We start from the raw sequence: 20278 nt of genomic DNA on the forward strand, positions 1-20278 counted from the left end.
GGGCCTGATTATTTAAGACCTTGTAAGACCTTTTCAGCACCAAGTACAATGACCTCAGTTTTATCAGAGTTAAGAAGCAGAAAGTTAGTGGCCATCCAGGTCTTTATGTCTTTAAGACATTCCTGCAGTTTAACTAATTGGTGTGTGTTATCTGGCTTCATGGACAGATAGAGCTGGGTGTCATCTGCATAGCAGTGAAAATGTATGCTATGTCTTCTAATGATGCTGCCTAGGGGAAGCATGTATAATGTGTAAGTTTTGGACCCAGATTACTCCGCGAAGCTCCTCACTACGTCAGCCGTAATGCTCTGACAATCCATCAAGCAGTGCGGCTTACCAAAGTTGTACTAAAACATTTTTAACAGATTTCAGCACGCCCAAATCGGTTTGAGGTCAGTAAGCACAACCAGAATGCATACATAAGGCACACTCTCGATTTTTCAGAAAATTAAAGGATTTTAAGTGTGCCTTATAGTGTGTAAAATACCTTATACAGAAGAAAAGAATATATCGCGATATATATCGTTACCGTACGTGCTTCAAATTATATCGCAATATGGATTTTAGGCCATATCGCCCAGCCCTAGTTAGTCATTAATGTAAGATAAGATAATCTTTAATAGTCCCACACGTGGGAAATTTGTTTTGTTACAGCAGAAAGTGGACAGTGCAAAGTTACATAGCAAAAATGAGAAAAACTCTGGAACAACAGTATATGTTGTTCCAGTGTTTATAGAGCAGCTACCACAGAATTCAACATTAAGGAATCAATGGTACGGAAGTGGAGGAAGCAAGAGGAATGAGTTGAGTAAAGTTTGACTTATCTGACTGTTTTGTTTCATTTAATGCACCTTATAATACGGTGCGAATTATGTGTGAAAACAGACCCGTTTGTCGACAGTGCGTCTTATAATACGGTGCGCCTTATTGTCCAAAAAATACGGTATATACAATATACCATACTGTGCAAAAGTCTTAAGCTATGCCCAATTTCTTTATATTTTGCTTCCAAAGAGCTGGAGACTTTTCTTAAGTGCTCTTGATCAATAGCTCTCCAGGCTTTCTTTGGATATTGGGTGCTTTTTTTGTTGTTTTTTCTTAAACAAATTTTCAGTCCAATCCTCATACCTGACCTTTTTCAGAAGAACATCTGTTTTTGTGTCAACTAACATTAACCTATGTGTCATTCAGGCATAAGACAAAGAGACAACTTTACTAAGATGTCTACATACATTTACAAAATGAAAAGAAATGAGATCTTTTCAGATCGAGCGTTTTGTAATCTTTATTCCAAAAAAACTGTTGGAACTGTTGCCATTAACGATCAACATTAGCATGTTGGTAAGAAAACCTGCATTTTGAAATTAAGTTAACTAAGTATCCTGTATGTTAACTAGAGTTTGAGCATTTGTAACAAACATAACAGATAAAAATCTGTTGGAAACTCTACGAGTTATCCAGCGCACCTCACTCTGACTCATCTTTCCAGTGAACATCAGCAAGCAGTTCCGCATTTGCGTACCTGAGTGATTATACAGGCCTGTGGTCAGTAGACCAGCATTGTTGTCCCTTGAGCTGTGCTAATGGCTAATAAAAATAACGTACTGATGTATTTACAGAACAGGAAACATCTTGTTTTCCCTTGTTTGTTCACTGTGGCAGCCAATAAATGCTTTTTTATGTAACAGAATAATAAATATTGTCACATCAAAGACCATTTCTTAGAAATGGCTGGCCAATTCTTGGTCTTTCTTATCAGTTACCATTTATTTAAATATTTCAAACGTAAGCCATGTGGAAACACTTGCCGTGTGTGTGTGTGGCAGTGGCTCAGTGAGTCCCACCTTTCCCTCTCTGTGTCAGACAGGCTTTTGGACTCTGAACAATGGCAGAGTGCACATGGCTACATGCCAAGAGGAAGGTGAATTGTTTGTCTATCGCTGCACAAAGTGGAAATGAGGCTTTATTGTCCTGCAGTCTTTCCAGATCGTAACTTTTAACTGTGAAACTTTTGGAAATTATTACAAACAAATCCTTTTTTCCCTCCACATTTACTAATAAACAAATGGTACCTGTGTGTGTTAATAACAACTAAAACAAAGAGGCAATAAGCTTTTGAACCTTATTTGTAGATAGAATTGGTGGATGGGAGCAGCTTGTGCGTGGGTCAGGATACTGAAATAAGTAATGTCAAAGGCAGACACAAACCGCACAACCAACACGAGTTCCTGAGCAGCTTGTACTCGGTGAACTCTTCTGCTTTCACTTCAGCCCATCTGTCGCCATGTTTACTTTCTCACTCCCTTTCAATGATAAAGTACAACACAGGTTTCAGTGACTGGTCAAATAACACATGTGCTAATAAACACACGCTTACCTGCATGTAAAATCACAATCATTGGGGGGTTTTTTGGGGTTTTTTTTCTTCAACTTTTTAACCTTTAACATTATTTGCATCTGTTTTGCCTCATCTGTCCACTGGTGTAGCAACGTTTGGGTTGGCCCCAACAAACTGAGTAGTTGCCTTTGTTTGTTCAAAAATGTTTTGAGTGCAGTTCCTGGCGAATGAGCCAGACTTTTTAAAGGCACAGAGATTTTTGCTGGTGTTTAACAGCAATGCTGTTATGATCCACCAGATTTGGTGCATTTTTGTTATTTGAATTAATTCTAAATCTGTGTTGGGGAGTGTTACTTTACATCACACGATCGTTACAATTAAAAAGTAATCCATTGAGAGCGTAACCTACTGTCATTACATTATATTGCAACAGTTCACAACAGCTTCTAGGACAATCGGCCAGTAAAAGACAGTAAATGTTGGTACTACTTTTTTTTTTTTTAATAGCACTTATTGCACTTTTAGAGACAGCTTTTGACAATATTGCATGATACAGGAAGACGGTGTTGAGTTAGAGTACTGGTCCTAGTTGAAAGTTTCCTCACATAAATACTGGATGTCAAGGCAATGCCATCCAGATTAAATATCTCTTTCACATATTCTGCAGAGCCAAATATAAAAACTTCATTTTTGTTTGGAGATTGCAGGTGCTTCCTTAAAATGTGATGTATATTGCTTAAAAGAATGAAGGGAACACTTGATTCTCACAATCCAACACAAGGTTGGTTAAATTTCAGGTATAAGGAAGCATAAACCATGTCTGTTGCAAATGAAAGTAACATCAGGAGCACTAGAAATGCAACAAGACAAAAAAGGAATGGTTGTAGAGGTGTTGGCCACAGATCATTGCTCTCTCCTGAGTAATTTTTCTCTATTTGCGATTTTTGCTGATGTCCTTGTCAATGCTGATTGGATGAGCTGCCCATTCAGGTTGCATAAGCAGTGTAGCTCCTCCAGCATGGCATACCCATAAGTGCCAAGAAGGGTTAAGTAAGTAAAACTTTATTTATATAGCACCTTTCAGGATATAAAATCACAAAGTGCTTCACAAGAGCCAACAATGTAAAAATAAATAAATAAATGAATAAAAGCAGATTTAAAGAGATGTTTTTTTAACTGGCTTTTAAAAGAGACTGTACAGTCAAGTCCAAAGGAAGAGAGTTGCAGAGTCTGGAGGCCACTGAACAGAGGGCTCTGTCTCCTTTTGTTTTCAGCTTAGTATGGGGCATCATCAGCAGACCCTGGTCACAGGACCTCGGGGACCTATGGGTACAGAAGTCTTCTGATATAACCTAGTGCCTGTCCACGAAGAGCTCTCAGTGAGAGAAAGAATCTTAAATTTCACTCTGATGTAGACCGAAAGCCAGTATACAGTAGCTGTATCAAGAGCAGCATTTTAAAGAACTTGCAAGCGTTCTTTGGAGGCTTTGCTAAGACATGTATACAGTGCATTGCAGTAATCCAATCGTGATGAAACCAAAGCATGAATGATCATTTCCAGTTTAGGACGTGACACAATGGATCTTAGTTTGGCAATATTTTTTAGATGATAAAAACAGGAACGAACCAGAGACTTGATGTGCATATAAAGTAAAACTAGAGGTTCCAAAGTTTCTTTGTTTTCCAAAGTTTTCTAAAAAAATTGCCAAACATTTTTGAAATCAGTAGGTAACTTACTAGATGCCAGTAAAACATTGACAATAGTGAGCACACTGGAACTAATGCACTGTAAGACATTTTTCAACAAAGATGTAGGTAAAATGTCCAGAGAGCAAGAAGAGGCTTTCATTGTACCAATAAGCTTCGCTAGCAGGTAAAGTTACTGCTGCAAAGCTGCGTAAGATAACTGGCCGAGCTGGTGTGGGAACCATCAACATAGATGCTGAGGAAAAGATATTATTTCTTACATTTCTGACTTTATCAACAAAAAAGGAAAGATAACATTGACAGTCCTCATTTAAGAGTATAGGAGCAGTAGGTGTAGAAGAGGACTGTAAAACTGGTACTGATCTTGTTTTAAATGGATAGATATAGTCTAAAATAGAAAGGCAATGTTAATAAAGTCAAAGTCAAAAGTCAGCTTTATTGTCAAAAACCCTATGTACAGATAATAGACTGGAATTCGAAATTGCAGTGCTCCCATGGCCCTCAGTGTTACACTAAAACAACAGAAAGATAAAAAGAATTAAAATCTTATATACATTAAAATGATCAATTAGGATATCTACATTATTATAAGGGAATAAAAATAAATTAAAGCCTCAGAAAACGTGCTGGCAGTAGATGATTTTAATAAGAGCAGACCTCATAGTGAGCTGAAGACGGTGTCACAGTCTCAGATAAATTAAAAATAACACTGCAGTGGTTGGAAATAAAAATGTCCTCAGAACAGAGAAAATCAACGGACAGACCCAAAGTAAAAACGAGTTCCAAAGGACAGTTGGGCTGGATAAAATTAAAAGTGTCTAGAGTCATTATCAGTATGGATGATAAAATCCTTGACTACAACCAGTCAACGGTTTTAGGGCGGATGATTTAAAAAAAAGTCACTAATATCCTTTTTGTCATGCTGTTTGGAGCAGGTGAATGGTACACTACAGCACAATATAAAGGGTCCTTTCCCCCGATTTTAATAACTTAAGACGACACCGAGGAGTCTGGTGAAACACTCATGAGATACCTGTGTTGCGGAAATCCAGGCCTATCACATCCAGGCAGGGATGTGGATGTAGAAAACCCCTCTGATATAATCCCAGGGGAGTAGGTGATTGGTAACGCCGCTGACATTTACCAGTACAGACGAGTCTGAGTTTTACATGCAGCGGACTACTCATGTGCCTGTTTTCAGTCCAAACTCTCAAAAGACAGATGGTGTTGCAGGCAGTGTAACTTTCACCATTGAGTCTTTTTCATGTCAGTCCCATGTGCTCGATGTGAACCTGCTCTCATTTGCAATGAGAACAGGGCGCCAGTAGTGGTCTTCCAGTTCTGATGTTCAGCAGCAGTCTGCTCAGCCCTGCTTGGCTCTCATTGTGTAACAGCACATCTGCTGGTATCTCCTCCACACTCCTCAGACTGTGTTGGGAGCCGCTGCTTGTATTGATGTACCACGCTGGAGGAGCTCGATTATTTGTGTAACCTGAATGGACACACTGATATCCCTGAAGTTTAACTTAACCCCCTCTTGATGTAGTCGTGCATGTTTCATGCTGTGTACACAGGAGCAGAAGATCTGCCAGCGTTATGACCAGCTGATGGAAGCATGGGAGAAGAAGGTGGAGAGAATGGAGAACAACCCCAGACGCAAAGCCAAGGAGAGCAGAACACGGGAGTACTATGAAAGGCAATTCCCCGAGATCCGCAAGCAGAGAGAGCAGCAGGAACGCTTCCAGAGGTAAAAATGTAAAAAAAAAAAACAACCCCAGAGACATATGGTTAGATATTTTTGGTACTTTTTTCACAAACACACTGATGCCTTTTGAACTTGGCAAAGTGAGGATTTGGTTTAAAGAGGTCAACATACAGATTAGGGTTAAACTGAAAGTAATTGGTTTTATTTTCAGTTTTGATCAGTTTTCTTTTCACCAATCAATTTAATGATCTGTGAAATGCTTGTGGTTACATTCAGAGTGAAGTCCACATGGCTGGTTGTACTGTGTAGCGAGGAGTCATTCTGGCCATGCATGGAGTCTGATCAAAACACGTAGCGTGAGTTAAAATCATAAAAAAGGAATAGTGTACGCTGGATGTGATTAAAACTGAAGGCGCCACTGTGAATTTTCACTCTCGCAGGGATTTGATACATTAACAACAAGAACTGGCACTACAACTAGATGTTAAAATTGCCTTTTCTGTCTTTAAGAGGCCTGTTCAGCAATCTCTTAAATGGGAGGGCATTTGGTGGTATGTAATGGCCTACTTTGGCTCTCTGGGTTTGAGACGGGGTCAGGGTCCAGAGTCTGGTTGTTCCTGGCACTGGCACTTTGTGCTTTAATTGAAATATCCACATAAGAGTTTTTATGTCAGCGCTATTTATGCAGACTGCTAGACCGTGAAGGAGGAAGCCAATAATAACTATTCAGGGAGACTGTTTTCTTCATTAATAATGGGCACAAAGATTTTGATCTTGAAGAGGGCTTTGAAAGTCCAAAATTTCCCTTTCTCAGCAATTTGTCCCTGAGTTTGGAGGTTTATTTTTTGTTTTTTTGTTCTTAAAGGGTGTCAATGTCAGCTAGCTTCTATACAGATGTTATGGATTTCTCTCTCTCTCTCTTTCTCTCTCTCTCTCTCTCTCTCTCTCTTTTTACATTATTTTGACAACATTTGAAATAAATGATCAATATTGTAACATTTATAACTCTGCTTTTTCACAGGGTTGGACAAAGGGGAACAGGTCTGTCTGCAACAATTGCAAGAAGTGAACATGAGATTTCTGAAATCATAGATGGGCTCTCTGAGCAGGAGGTAGGTATTAAGTGGACATAATTTGAAATGTGCTATGAGGTTCCTATGCCACAGTCATGAGCAGCTGTAACCAGTTCAGCCACTCTGGCCCTCTGAGGGTTTCTTGCGCCTTTGTTACTGGGACCAGTCATTTTAAGAAAGGCCCCCATTAGAACCCATGAGAAATGCAAGAAATGCATTATTGCTCAGTCTGCCATATCTTTCCAAGAACAAACACCAATTGCAAATAACATACAAAAAATAAACCTGAAAAATCAGTTTAAAACAGCGTACTATGTTGCAAAGAGTGAGCTACCACTGGCAAAATTTAGCAGTCTTTGCAAACTTCAAAAAGCAAATGGCCTAGATCTTGGTTCCACTTGCCTCTTACCCGTGACTTCAGTGGAAATTTCAAATTCAGGATCTGACACAGACTGATTCATGTTCTACACAGTTCTTACAAGTTCATAGAAATTTCTGTTCAATTAGAACCAAGTATTTGAGTTGATGATTGTAATTTTTATACAATGTTGTAATTTGTTTTTCAACATTTTTTTGATTAATGTTTTGTTTCCTTTACAATATTATACTTTAATGTATAATATTGTAAAGGAAACAAAACAGGAAACAAAACATCAATCAAAAAATTGCTCTCTTTTTTTATTTGGGCTACTTAAATTTATTTTGGGCTACCAAAAACTGAAGAGTCCCTGCCCGAAGGGCTACCAGGGATTTTGAAATTTTGTGAGCCCTGAAGTGTCTAGGTTTTTGTGTATTTGGAGAGGGAGAGATTTCTCTTTTATCTCCCTTACTACATCACCTCAAATCATAAAGCACATAATCTTCATGAGTAAGCTGTAAGGTGGTGTATTGATTAAGAGGGGTAACAGAGGCTGCTTTGTCTGTGTTCCACAGAACAACGAGAAGCAGATGAGACAGCTGTCAGTCATCCCACCCATGATGTATGACTCTGAGCAGAGGCGAGTGAAGTTCATTAACATGAACGGCTTGATGGACGACCCAATGAAGGTGTACAAAGCCCGGCAGTTCATGAATGTTTGGACCGAACACGAAAAGGAGATCTTCAAGGAGAAGTGAGTTGTTTTCGTTTTGCTGGCGGCACAAGATGTTACAGTCGCAGTGTCTCCCTGTACTTCAGATGTGGTTTATGGGACTTAATGCTAGCTTGCTCTTGTGGTTTTGGCACATGAATAATCTGTGGATTGTTTGTGCAGGTTTGTCCAACACCCCAAGAACTTTGGCCTGATTGCCTCCTATCTTGAAAGAAAGGTAAACTGCAGTTAAAGTGTTTGTCATAAGACTGCTTATTCTGATCTTTTGTAACAAATTTATGTGTTCATTTTAGTTCCTATTTTTGTAGGTCTGCAAATCAATCAAATTTTATATGTATGGCACTTTATATGCAGGTCAGTGTAGTTCAGAGTGCTTGAAAGATGATTTATAAGCCAATAATAAGTAATACAAATAATACCCGGCAAAATAAAAGTATGGAGTGCTTTGACTGCTCTGGGAGATGGGCCCTGTGAAAGAATCAATACATTTACCAAAAACGAAAAAATTAGTAGATGCATGGAATAATAAAATACAAAAAATAGAAATAATTAAAGCTGCAAGCAGCAATGAGAGGGCCCTCCCATTCTGGTGTACCTCCAAGCGTGATGTGGTCGAATTTTGCTGAACGCCCCCAGACTTTTTTGATCCTCTTGGCATGTTACACATGTGTACCAAATTTCATTCATGTAACTCAAACCATGCGCTGGTTGTACTATCATAAGTGACGCCATTGAGCCATTTCCTGCTCTCTGTATGTGAATCCAATAAAATATGTACATTTTCACCAGACCTGACACATGTGCAAAATTTTATGATTTTTTTTTTTGCATTATAAAGCCTCAAAAAGGTGTTCAAAGACATAGACGTTTGAATCCATGCTGATTCAAATTAATGGACCAACCCCCACAGTATTAGTTGCTGTTTACCGTCCACCTAAAATCAATTCTGACTTTTTAACTGATTTTTCTAACTTTCTCGCTGAAATCCTACTCTTATCTCCAAATATACTACTGCTGGGCGATTTTAACATCCACATGGACAACACATCAAATTCAGCCACAAGAGATTTTATATCCTGTCTGGACAATTTTGGCTTACAACAATATATGGACGTTCCCACACACTCCAAAGGACACATTTTGGATCTTGTTTGCTGCATTGGTGTCACCCCTAAGAATTGTGCTGTATTGTACATGCATTTTTCAGACCATAAATTCGTTTTATTCAATGCTAGTCTCCCACTATACAAAAATAAACAAAACCGCTCAATTACTTTTAGAAATATTAGGAGCATTGATCTATCAGCTCTTTCCCATGGCATTAATAACTTACCTACCATTGATGCCTCAGCTTCCATAGATGACCTGGTATCTCACTATAACAATGAACTTATCAACCTCTTAGATACCTTGGCTCCCCAAAAAACTCGAACTGTTTCTTTCTCTCGCTCTGCACCATGGTACTCATCTGAACTTCGCCAACTTGCCTGGAACGTCTCTCCAGGAAAACAGGACTTACTATTCACAAGGACATGTATCTCAGTCATATACAACACTATAAAGAAGCTATTCATCATGCTAAATCTGCATACTACACCTCTGTTATTGAATCCGCTGAAGGAAACACTCGCACTTTGTTTTCTACATTGCATAATATTGTTAAACCCCCAGATACCTTTGCCATACATACACACTCTGCCGCAGTTTGCAACAAATTTATGGACTTTTTTTACACCAAGATTGAGAATCTTCATCAACAATTGCCCTCATCCTGTGAAATGGTCAACTGTTCTACCTGCATTTTTTGTCCTTCTCAGCTGTCATCCTCTCTGTCCAATTTTGAACTTCCCACAATAACTCAGCTATCTTCCATAATTACTAACTTAAAGTCATCATCATGTAAACTTGATCCACTGCCGACAAATCTTGTCAAACTCTCATTCAAACTCTCTTTATACTCTTGCCCGACTGATTGCTAATATCGTACACCTCTCTCTTATATCTGGTTCTGTTCCTTCTTCCCTTAAAACTGCAATAATAACTCCAATACTGAAAAAGAATGGTTCAGATCCCTCCAATCTAAATAATTTCAGGCCAATTTCAAATCTCCCTTTCCTAGCAAAAATTCTTGAAAAGATAGTGGCTGCACAGGTTCATCATCATCTCATTGGAAATAACTTGTACGAACAGTTTCAGTCCGGCTTCCGTTCATGTCACAGTACAGAAACAGCCCTAGTAAAAATCACCAATGATCTTTTGCTTGCAGCTGATTCTGGACTTATATCCATCCTCATTCTCCTTGACCTTACAGCAGCTTTCGATACTATCTCCCACCGCATCCTCCTTCACAGATTAGCATCTATTGGCATCAATGGTACAGTACTCGCCTGGTTTACTTCTTATCTCTCTGGCCGCTCACAGTTTGTTCAATTACTCCCTCACAGATGAGTATCTACTCCAGTTAATTCCGGTGTACCCCAAGGATCTGTCCTGGGTCCTTTACTTTTTATCATCTATCTCCTACCCCTAGGTAATATTTTTAGGAAGCATAACATCCAGTTTCACTGCTACGCAGATGACACCCAGCTCTACCTATCCTCCAAACCCACAGCTACTCTCCCACCCACATCCATTTCTGACTGTTTAAGTGAAATCAAGGTCTGGTTTTCTCACAACTTTCTTAAACTTAATGGCAATAAAACAGAATTCATTTTAATAGGCACCAGATCAAAACTGACTACAGTTCAAACCAGTCTTTCGTTATCTATTGATAACTCTGTTGTCACACCCTCCCCTCAGGTTAAGAGTCTTGGTGTCATCCTCGATAGCACTCTGTCCTTCACAGCACATACAAATAATATCACTCGGTCTTCCTACTTTCATCTCCGTAATATTAACCGTCTTCGTCCCTCACTCACTCCACACAGTACCGCCATACTTGTCAATGCTCTTGTCACATCTCGTCTGGATTACTGTAATTCTCTTCTCTATGGTTTACCTCATAAATCCCTCCATAAACTGCAGTTGGTTCAAAATACAGCTGCTCGTATTATTTCCAGAACTAGATCCACTGAACATATAACACCTGTTCTTAAACAGCTCCATTGGCTCCCAATTCACCTCCGTGTCAATTTCAAGATCCTGCTTCTCACTTTCAAAGCGCTTCATAACCTTGCTCCTCCATATCTATCCGTTCTTCTCCATACATACTCGCCCCTTCGTACACTCCACTCTTCTTTAGCTTCCCTTCTGTCAGTTCCACCTGCTCGTCTGACTACCATTGGACTCAGAGCCTTTAGTTGTTCTGCCCCGAGACTTTGGAATGCTCTCCCACTTGCTCTACAGACCACACACTGTCTCACCACTTTTAAATCACTACTCAAAACCCATCTGTTTAGAATTGCATACACCTGATCTGTCTTAGGCCATTTTTACCTTGCTCAGTTTTTATATTTGCTTTTATACTTTTATGACTGTTTATGTCTAAATTTTATCTACCATGTTTGCTATATATACATTTTTCTTATGATTTTTATGGTATGTTTACGTGTTACTGTAAGGTGACCTTGAGGGTCTGAAGGGCGCCTATAAATAAAATGTATTATTATTATTATTATTATTATTATTATAAAATAATAATAATAAACAGAAACAGATACAATAGGGCCTTTGAACATTTTGTGCTCAGGCCCTAAAAAGCAAATACAGTTGCTTCACAAAATAGAATAAAATGATGAATAAAATGAAAAGCTTCCATCAGCAAATAAAAATAAGTTGGTGTTAGAAAGTAAATAAAAAAAATGAAGTGATGTCTATAAAGGAGACTTCTTTGTACACTTACAGTGGATATAAAAAGCATAACACATCCAGGATTTTTAATGTTAAAACAAATAAGACCGCAATAAATTTCAAACCTTTTCCACCTTTAATATGCCCTACAATTTGTACAATTCAGCTGAAAAACAAACACATCTGTTAGGGAAAAAAATAGATAGTTGATAATAATAAACCAGGTTAAAGAACTGGAAATTCTTAAATTTGATATTCCTGTTTCAGTGTGTTGCTGATTGTGTCCTATACTACTACTTGACCAAAAAGAACAACAACTACAAGACACTGGTGAGGCGAAACTATGGAAGACGGAGGAGGAACCAGGTAAATCAAACACTTTTTTAAAAAGTGATATCGCTATTTTCAAACTGGTACTGCAGCCCTAAATGTCTGATACACTGGGATCAGACATTAAAGAGTCTTAATGGTCTAACCAACCAAATCTCTGTGTAATGTGAGAGCAGCATAGGTGCGGTGAATTCAGTGGGCCACAGGGTGCTGTGCATCCTTTCTTCTGCATGCTGTACAAGGAGCACCCTCACTTAAACCAGACCTTTAAATCACACCCTCACTTATATCAAACCAACCTGATTCACCCAAGAGTTCAAGTGTTTTATTTATTTTCTTTTTACTAGTGTCAGTAACACGATGATGGATTTGTCTTTCACAGGCTTCTTTTATTAATAGGAAATTAGGTCAACTTTAGCAGTAAAACACCCTGTAAGCACTGGAAATAACAAATTATACAGTATGTCACTTGGCCTTATATTAAAACCATTGTTATGGATGGGCACAGCGTTTGCATCTGGCCATGACATGTCATTATTTCACAGTCTGCAGCACTGGCTTCGTCTTACTCTTACACACCTGTTTCATTTCTCATCAGACTGACAGCTGATAAATATACACATATGCTACATATATTACACAAGGACCACACCCCAGACTCTGCTTTGCTTGCAGTCTTCAAGGGCCAGAGAGAGCAAGCTGAAAGCAGGGTGACATTTACTTAATAATAATAATAATGGATTGCATTTATATAGCGCTTTTCGGGGCCCTCAAAGCACTGTACAATTACACCGGTGGAGGCAAACTATAGTTGTAGCCACAGCTGCCCTGGGGCAGACTGACAGATCGCGCCATCGGCCCCTCTGGCCATCACCAGTAGGTGGTAGGTGAAGTGTCTTGCCCAAGGACACAACGACCGAGACTGTCCGACCCGGGGCTCGAACCGGCAACCTTCTGGTTACATGAAGAACTGCCAACTCTTTGAGCCACTATCGCCCACTTAAGCTACGAGTAGTGAGATTATTACAATATGGGTTCAGTTTGACACAAACACTATCTGCACATGATAAAATATGAATAACCTCTCAGTTACTGAAATATAAATTAAAGTGTGCAGTGAAGTTTGGACAGTAAAAAATGTCGTCCAGGATTGGGTAACCTGACACTGTTGGTCTGACTTAAGTTTCTTAAATTCTTAAAAGGCAACACTGTATAGATGAACGAGTTTATTAAAACGTCTCTTCATTTTTAATCTAGCCAGCAGTTTTGTTTGCTGGCATGGAATCAGCATCATGCAAAGCCATGAAGAGTGCTGCTTTGTTGAAAATTGTATTAATTATTTTAAAAGTGGAGATACATTAATTTAATATTAATGTATTTTTTGAAAAGAAAATACTATATGTATTGTGGCAGTTACTTATTAAGTGCTGAATCTGCAATGCTAGAACAGACAGAAAAGAAAAGTGAGTAAAAAAGGAGGTGTATGATTGAAAAGCTGTGCAGAAATACAGAACAGTGATTCAGAGACATGAAATAATTCCATATTTTTGTGAATAATTCAGAGTAAGCTGGAATTCTTTTGAGATGATGCTACTTTCATCTGCCGCATGGGTCTCTCAAAAGACTTACTTGTCCCGGCATCAAGCAAAGAGACAAAGCGGAGCCGCGTCTTCCTTTGAAGCCTCAGTGTGCGAGCACTGTCAGATATGGAATGTAAACTTTGTTGATGCTAAAAGGAAACCTTTAGAGAGACATACATATGATTGTTGTCTTGGCTGCATCATTTTAAGTGCAGCCATCTCCTAACTCTGATTAAAATCAGTGCCAAATGTCAGCCAACACATTCTGTTGGATTATTCTCCCTGCTGGACTTTCCCCAGTTCACTATAGTCTGTGTACAGGACATTCTGTCTCTGTGGCGTACATCTACTGTGCAGTACAATGGGTTGGTTGTAGACTATTTCTCTACATAAGCAAAAAAGCTGCCAGCAGCTGAGAGAGAACTTGACTTTTCTGTGACACATGAGGCCAACTATGAGCAGAGAAATGTCTTTCTGTATCGCCAGTTTCTGAGCTTATGATTGGTTGGACTTGTTGAAACCACTTTTTGTTTAACTTGTGGACGCTGGTATGTGATGTGGTGGATTGTTGTACACTGTTTACATTAACCGTTTTACTTGCATGCATAATAAGCAAGTTGGCTCTGTTGCAGATGCTGATTGATGCAGATTCCGAACTGCTTTTCCAAACAGTGTAATGGATGTTAAAGAAGGCTGTATACAGTAAATGGCCTTTTCTTTGAAATGATTTTAAATTGTTAGAGTGATTATGGCTCTCAGAGTCTTCTTTCATACACAGATGAACTATAAAGGGTCCTTACCTGATTGATGAACATTGATTGATACTTAACTAGCCCAGGTCTACTTTTTTAGCTCACTAGAAAACATCAAAGTGTGATGTGAGCAATTTGTCATTTTTGTCACTTCGTAATGAAAATATTTAGTTCTTTTGTTACTTCTAAAGTAAAATCCCATCATCCTGTGATTCAGGGCAGTTCATTAAATAATTCTGTGTGTTGTTTTTTTCCCCCATATACAATGAATTATTATTAATATTCGGAATAATGCACATCAGGACGTAGTGCACTTTTTAAGCTTTTTGTGCCTTAACAACTGCAGCTCAAGTGAGCAGAGTGAGTCATTAGAGTTGGAAGGAAAAGGACAAGAGTGAGCAAGAGTAAAGCAGTGGAATGTAGGGCGAGTGAGTGAAGCTGAGTGAAAAAAATCCTCAGTGAGACCGAGTCAGCGCTGGCAGCTTATCTGCTGTGTGCTGCTTTTTTTCTCTCTCTTTTTTTTTCTCCTCCTCGTTTTCCATTTCCTCTTTCTTCTGTTCTTCTGAGAGTGAGAGCGAGAGAAAGAGATATTCACCCCTCTCTGAGACGGCTGAGTTGGTACAGTCCGGCCATCTGACGGGCCCAAAAATCTCACTGTGCTGCTGTGAGTGCCAATCAAAGAGGAGTGCTCGGCAGGGATTACCTTGAGTGACCCTGCATAGATTAGTGTGTGCATGTGAGATGGACAATTCTTTGGGCGGCTTAAGCGGCCTGATGACACGCTTTCCCGGAATATGTGTGGTTGTGCCGTGGCCCGGCAGCCCTTCTAAGGAGCTCTACTATGGTGCTGTCCTCCCCCTCTACTGCTACCGTTACCACCGCTATGGAAGCACCGGAGGGTAAATTCTCATTCGCACCACTGGTAAGCTGTGGCTCTCAGCGAAGGAAAGGGATTTTTATGACCAGCAAATGAGCTTACAGGTATGTCACTAACTGTAAAACCAGAGTTTTTAGTTTTGAGTTAAAGCCAGTTTACTTCTGTTGCTTTAGTCTGGGAGTTGATTTCTTGATTCCTCTGTTGCCTGTTTCTTCGCCTGCCTATTGAAACGTATTAGGACCTCTGCTGCTATGTTTTTTTGTATTCTTTTTGAAAAAAATTCAAATCCATGATATGTGGTCATGCCTGTTTTGTATGTGCTTTGAGAAAATATTGGAAATTGCTTCAATGTCATGTTCATGCGGTGACATTAGCTACACGTTAACAGATTTAGCATATTTAAGCACATTTAATCCTCAAGTAGATACACGAGCAGATGACAAGTTGAATAAAAATATGAGATGTTGTAAGATGTCAGGCCACATCATTCTGCTTAAACGGCTTCAGCGAGCCTCGACTTTGACAATAATTAAATATGTTTCTGGAACTTTATTAAAACAATGTAACTATACCCTGACTGATCCTGGAGTTTTTGGCTGATTGCCAATACAAATGTTAGGGAGTAAATTCAGATATCAATATATCAGCTGATACTGAGTTTCCCACACTTAGACTTTACTTTGGCATAGTGCCCAACCAAATATACTTAGCATCGCATTTTAGCTTTGCGTTTTTTTAAAAAAAAATCTGTGGACAATAATCTTACTTTTGTTTTGCCCATCTCATGTTTTCCCACCAACAGGCCATCAGCCCTGTTTTTCAGATGCGGAGTCCTGCTTTGCTGTGGTAATTGGTTCATGAGCTGCTCCACAGTGTAGTTCAAAAAAAAGTTAGCAACTTTGGTCTAATTTGGATTTCTGCGTGGAATCTCTGTAGAGCCTACAAAGTAATCTACGCAAGTGGCGAACGTCATTGCCAGCATTTCTGTTGTGCTGCTGCATTATGTGTTTATCACCATGTGGTCGTGTCCCGATGTTAAATAAAGTGTCAGCCGATGGAAACAAATAAAATGTTGAGACTTTTTTCCCTCCTGGGTCTCCACTCTTTCTAGTGGTCAGATTGTTGTGTTTAGTTGTTTTTCCCCAGAAGAAAACATATTTGTCTCTCAAGTTTTTTCACTTTTTTGTACATTACCTCACATAAGGCCAGATAATTTTTGTCACTTGTGAGTCCTTATACAGATGAAGTGATTATTATTCATTATTACTGGGATGATGGCTGTTAATCTCTTACTGATAAATCCTAAAACTGTGGTAAAAACATAGCTGGAAATGCACAGGAGGAATTGATGGTTCTCAACAGGCCAATCACGGTTAGGGGTGGGTATCGAAACCCGGTTCTTGTTGAAAACCGGTCCCCACTGTTTCGATTCCTTGGAATTGTTTGCCATTTTTGCAAACGATTCCCTTATCGATTCCAGTCGCCCCGAATGATGTCACCACGTTGCGGAGCGTCATTTACCTGGCAGGAAACACAGCACCTAAGCGGCTCAAACGCTCAAAAGTTTGGTTATACTTTACGAGAACGGATGACAACAGGGCAACTTGCAAAGTAGATATTTCATTTAAGGGAAGAAACACTACGAATATGCAAAAGCATTTGCTCACAAAACACGCAATGACTTTAAATGAATGTCGTGTTTTTAATTCCGTTCTGGACTCGTGAATCTCAACCCAGCAGCAGTGGTAACATTTGCACGTCCTCTCCCGTTAATGCAGCAGGTAAATAATCAACTAACAGTGCATATTATGTTAGCGCGATCTGCCTTATTACAAAACCTGCCATTACTTTGCATTGCATTTAGGTGACCATGATGAGAGAGACAGAGTCTGGCTGGCTCAGATGCTGGCAGTTCTCGCTGCAGTCTACCGGTAGCATCTCTTTTCAGGCCAGGATAGACGAATGTCACCGAGCAGTGACTAAGTTTGTGGTTAAAGGCTTGCACCCATTTGCCACAGCAGATGCCCCCGATTTTCGGTAAGTGAATGTGTTTAATTGTAGGCAGGGACATTACTGGATATTCTTGTGTAATTGCTACAGAATAATTTATGTTATACTTTGTTATTGCTACAGAAGAATATTTATTTTTATTATTTTACATTTACATTTTTTTTCCTGGGGACCCTCTGACACCCCATCGAAGAGCCGTAGGCTGTGGATCTCTTAAGATCTCACTGTTGGGTTTGTAAGGCCATGTTACTCCTAAATTTCTATCTTGTTCAAAGAGAAGATATAAAACAAAGTTCTGAGCTAATCGACCTTAGTGTTCTCCTTTTTAAAAAAGAATCGATAAGAGAATCGATAAAGAATCGAATCGTTGAATCGTTAAACAGAATCGAAAATGGAATTGGAATCATCAAAATCGTATCAATACCCATCCCTAATCACGGTAGCTGCACGCTGCGGCAGCCCAACATGTAGTTACAATTCTGAAGAGGTGTACATCGGGTTATGCTGAAGGTTACAAGGTAGAGTTTCAGAGGGGATTGCAGTTACGATGTAGTTAGGGTGTAGATTTCCCACTGAAGCACACATCCCCAGTTTCCACAAAGCCACAGTTACCTCAGCTGTGGTGTTACTTTGGTTCAAGTGCATTAGACAGTGCTGAGGAACATAAACAATGGAGCCCCTACTGGAAAAATTCTGTCATGGCACCATTTTGAAATGATCCCAATTTTTTTTTTGTTGCTGCATTATGTTTTCATACCTGTACATAACAGGATGGCATATACTGAGATTCAGTATATCTGTGACAGCCCAATATCGGTGAGGCTTTATATGGAGCTATTCTTCCAATATTCTTTATTCTTTATTCTTTCTTTATTCTATATTCTTCCCTCATTAGGTGTTTTAGTCGTAGTATTGGAGAACTTTGCTAAACATGTACCTCATATGCATTTAACTTGACTGAAATTGTGTGAAAACCAAAGGTTGAAATCCACATAATTTTCTTTCTCCTCAAAACTTTTGGGACGGCTGTAGCTCAGCAGCTAGAGCAGGTCATCTAATAATCCGAAGGTTGGCTATTTGATACTTGGCTGCAGTAGTTGAAGTGACACTTGTCATAGTTTTTACCACTCAGTTTCACTACAGATCTTTATATGTTATAACTTCGCTCTCCTCCACCGCTAGCTGGCTGACTAACAACAGCACAAGCAAGAGTTGGCTCACAGAACTGGTTTTAGCACATACTTTTACAGTGCCACCATCTGGCAACAGACCTCTCTGCAGGCAGATGGGCAGGCCCTGGAGTGGAGCAGACAGCGAATGCACTACCTCTGCTTGATCATAAACTACACTTAAGTATCCTTGGGCAAGATACTGAACCCCAAGTTTCTCTCCAATGCATTTATCTGAGTATGAATGGGTGAATGAGGCATGTTGTGTAAAAAGCTTTGTGTGCTCAAGTAGTAGTAGCGCTGTATAAGAACCAGTTGCATAGCTACATAGGGATCGGGCGACCTTATCCTGGAAGAAACCACTTTCGTCTTCTCATGGTCAGAGGATAGAAGCGTCCAATTAGAACAACTTGTGTTGTGATAAATTGCCCACCCACCCTCACCTATCAGTTGTAAAGCAAAGATTTTTGCAGACATTTTTATTTATTTGTCTGGCACTGTGAAACGTGCACGCATAGCTGGTACATTGTATTGTACTGAAGCATTCCATTCCTAAATGAGAAAATGTACTTAACTCAGACCCAGGTGGACCCTTATAAACCATAGTAAACAGGGAAAATGATGATACTGATGTCACCCGTCATCGTTTATATAGACACTTTAGGTGTTGACACTCAGAAGAAACCTCTGTATGAGCAGTGCTAAAGGAGTAGAAGTGATTTCTTAGCTAGACACAGAGCACATAAGGTATGAACTGAGGTTGCAGGTACCATTCTACTTGTGCAAGATGATTACTCTTTGACCTTCAGTTTGTTTTGCCACAGTATTCCTTAATAGCCTCTTTCTCAGTTTCCTGCCAGTTTTTGAAGCCATGAAGTAGATTTTATTGGTTTAGTTCTTCCCCATGCAGTGCTGGATAGAAACCATGGCAACTTTTTTTTTCCCTTTTCTTTTTTTTGGGACAAGTTGCTACACTGTGCTTAGGAGAAACCATCAGGTGTGCATAGCATTTTCATAGAACTTGGAGTGGTTTGACAGTTTTTAATCTTTTTGGGTTCCTTTACCAGAATCCTTATAAAAATGTGTTTTCCTATTATTTGTCTTATGTGTGATAGCAATAACTAATGAATATTAAGACTGTAGATGATCCATAGTAATAATCCTTTTGTTTTTTTTAAATTTCCTATTCCCACAGTGGAATGGTTTGTAGAAAGAGTGAGAGATTCCTCGGGTGGCCTGAGTTCTGTGGTAGGAAAAAGAAGATTGACTTGTGGCTCTGTCATTTCCTAAATTAAATACAACTTGTGAATCAGCAAAAGACGGCAGAAGTTAAAACTCTTAAAATATTCAAGACAGGTCAGGAAAGAGCTTCATTTAAAAACACTGAAGAGCCACAGGGACTCACTGACTTTGGGAGAACATCTGTGTAGAAGCTCTTTACGCAGTGTGGGAGAAGAGGCAGGAATGCCATGGCTCTATGGCCATCTCCAAAGCAAACACGAGCATTCCCTGACCAAACCAGAACAGCGCCTCACAGAAGGACATGCTTGGGGAGAATAAACTGGGCTGCTGTCCTTTGCAAAGAAAGGTCTGTGAATTGGCAAAACTGACCAAAAAGCAAGCGTCTCATGCTACTGTAGGTAGACAGTGAGTCAAGAGTTAAATCCAAGTGATAGGTTGTACTCTATCAATCCATCCATCCACCAGTAATCCCAGCTTCAGGCATGCAGCACTTAAAGGCTGCGTCATCATACTGCACGATTGATTCATTCATCTATTTTCTTAACTGCATATCCAACTTAGGGTCACAAGAGGCAAGTTTACACCCTGGACAGGTCATCAGTCAATTACACTATA

The 20278-nt window shown here is 39.5% G+C and overlaps 1 protein-coding gene across 8 annotated transcripts in view; it reads left to right on the top strand.

The window, feature by feature from the left end:
- ncor1 (nuclear receptor corepressor 1) overlaps positions 1–20278 on the top strand; it is a 65435-nt gene that overhangs the window by 17367 nt on the left and 27790 nt on the right. For 7 of the 8 annotated variants that reach the window (XM_085175552.1, XM_085175556.1, XM_085175553.1 and 4 more), the window contains 5 exons: positions 5620–5792; positions 6772–6862; positions 7757–7935; positions 8077–8131; positions 11971–12069. In XM_085175552.1, coding sequence (XP_085031678.1) covers positions 5620–5792; positions 6772–6862; positions 7757–7935; positions 8077–8131; positions 11971–12069 — 597 coding nt within the window. The remainder of the gene's footprint in view (positions 1–5619; positions 5793–6771; positions 6863–7756; positions 7936–8076; positions 8132–11970; positions 12070–20278) is intronic. The other variant, XM_085175554.1, reaches the window with a different exon arrangement.

The sequence above is a fragment of the Neolamprologus multifasciatus genome, chromosome 10 (genome assembly GCF_963576455.1).
Source record: "Neolamprologus multifasciatus chromosome 10, fNeoMul1.2, whole genome shotgun sequence".
Taxonomy (NCBI): domain Eukaryota; kingdom Metazoa; phylum Chordata; class Actinopteri; order Cichliformes; family Cichlidae; genus Neolamprologus; species Neolamprologus multifasciatus.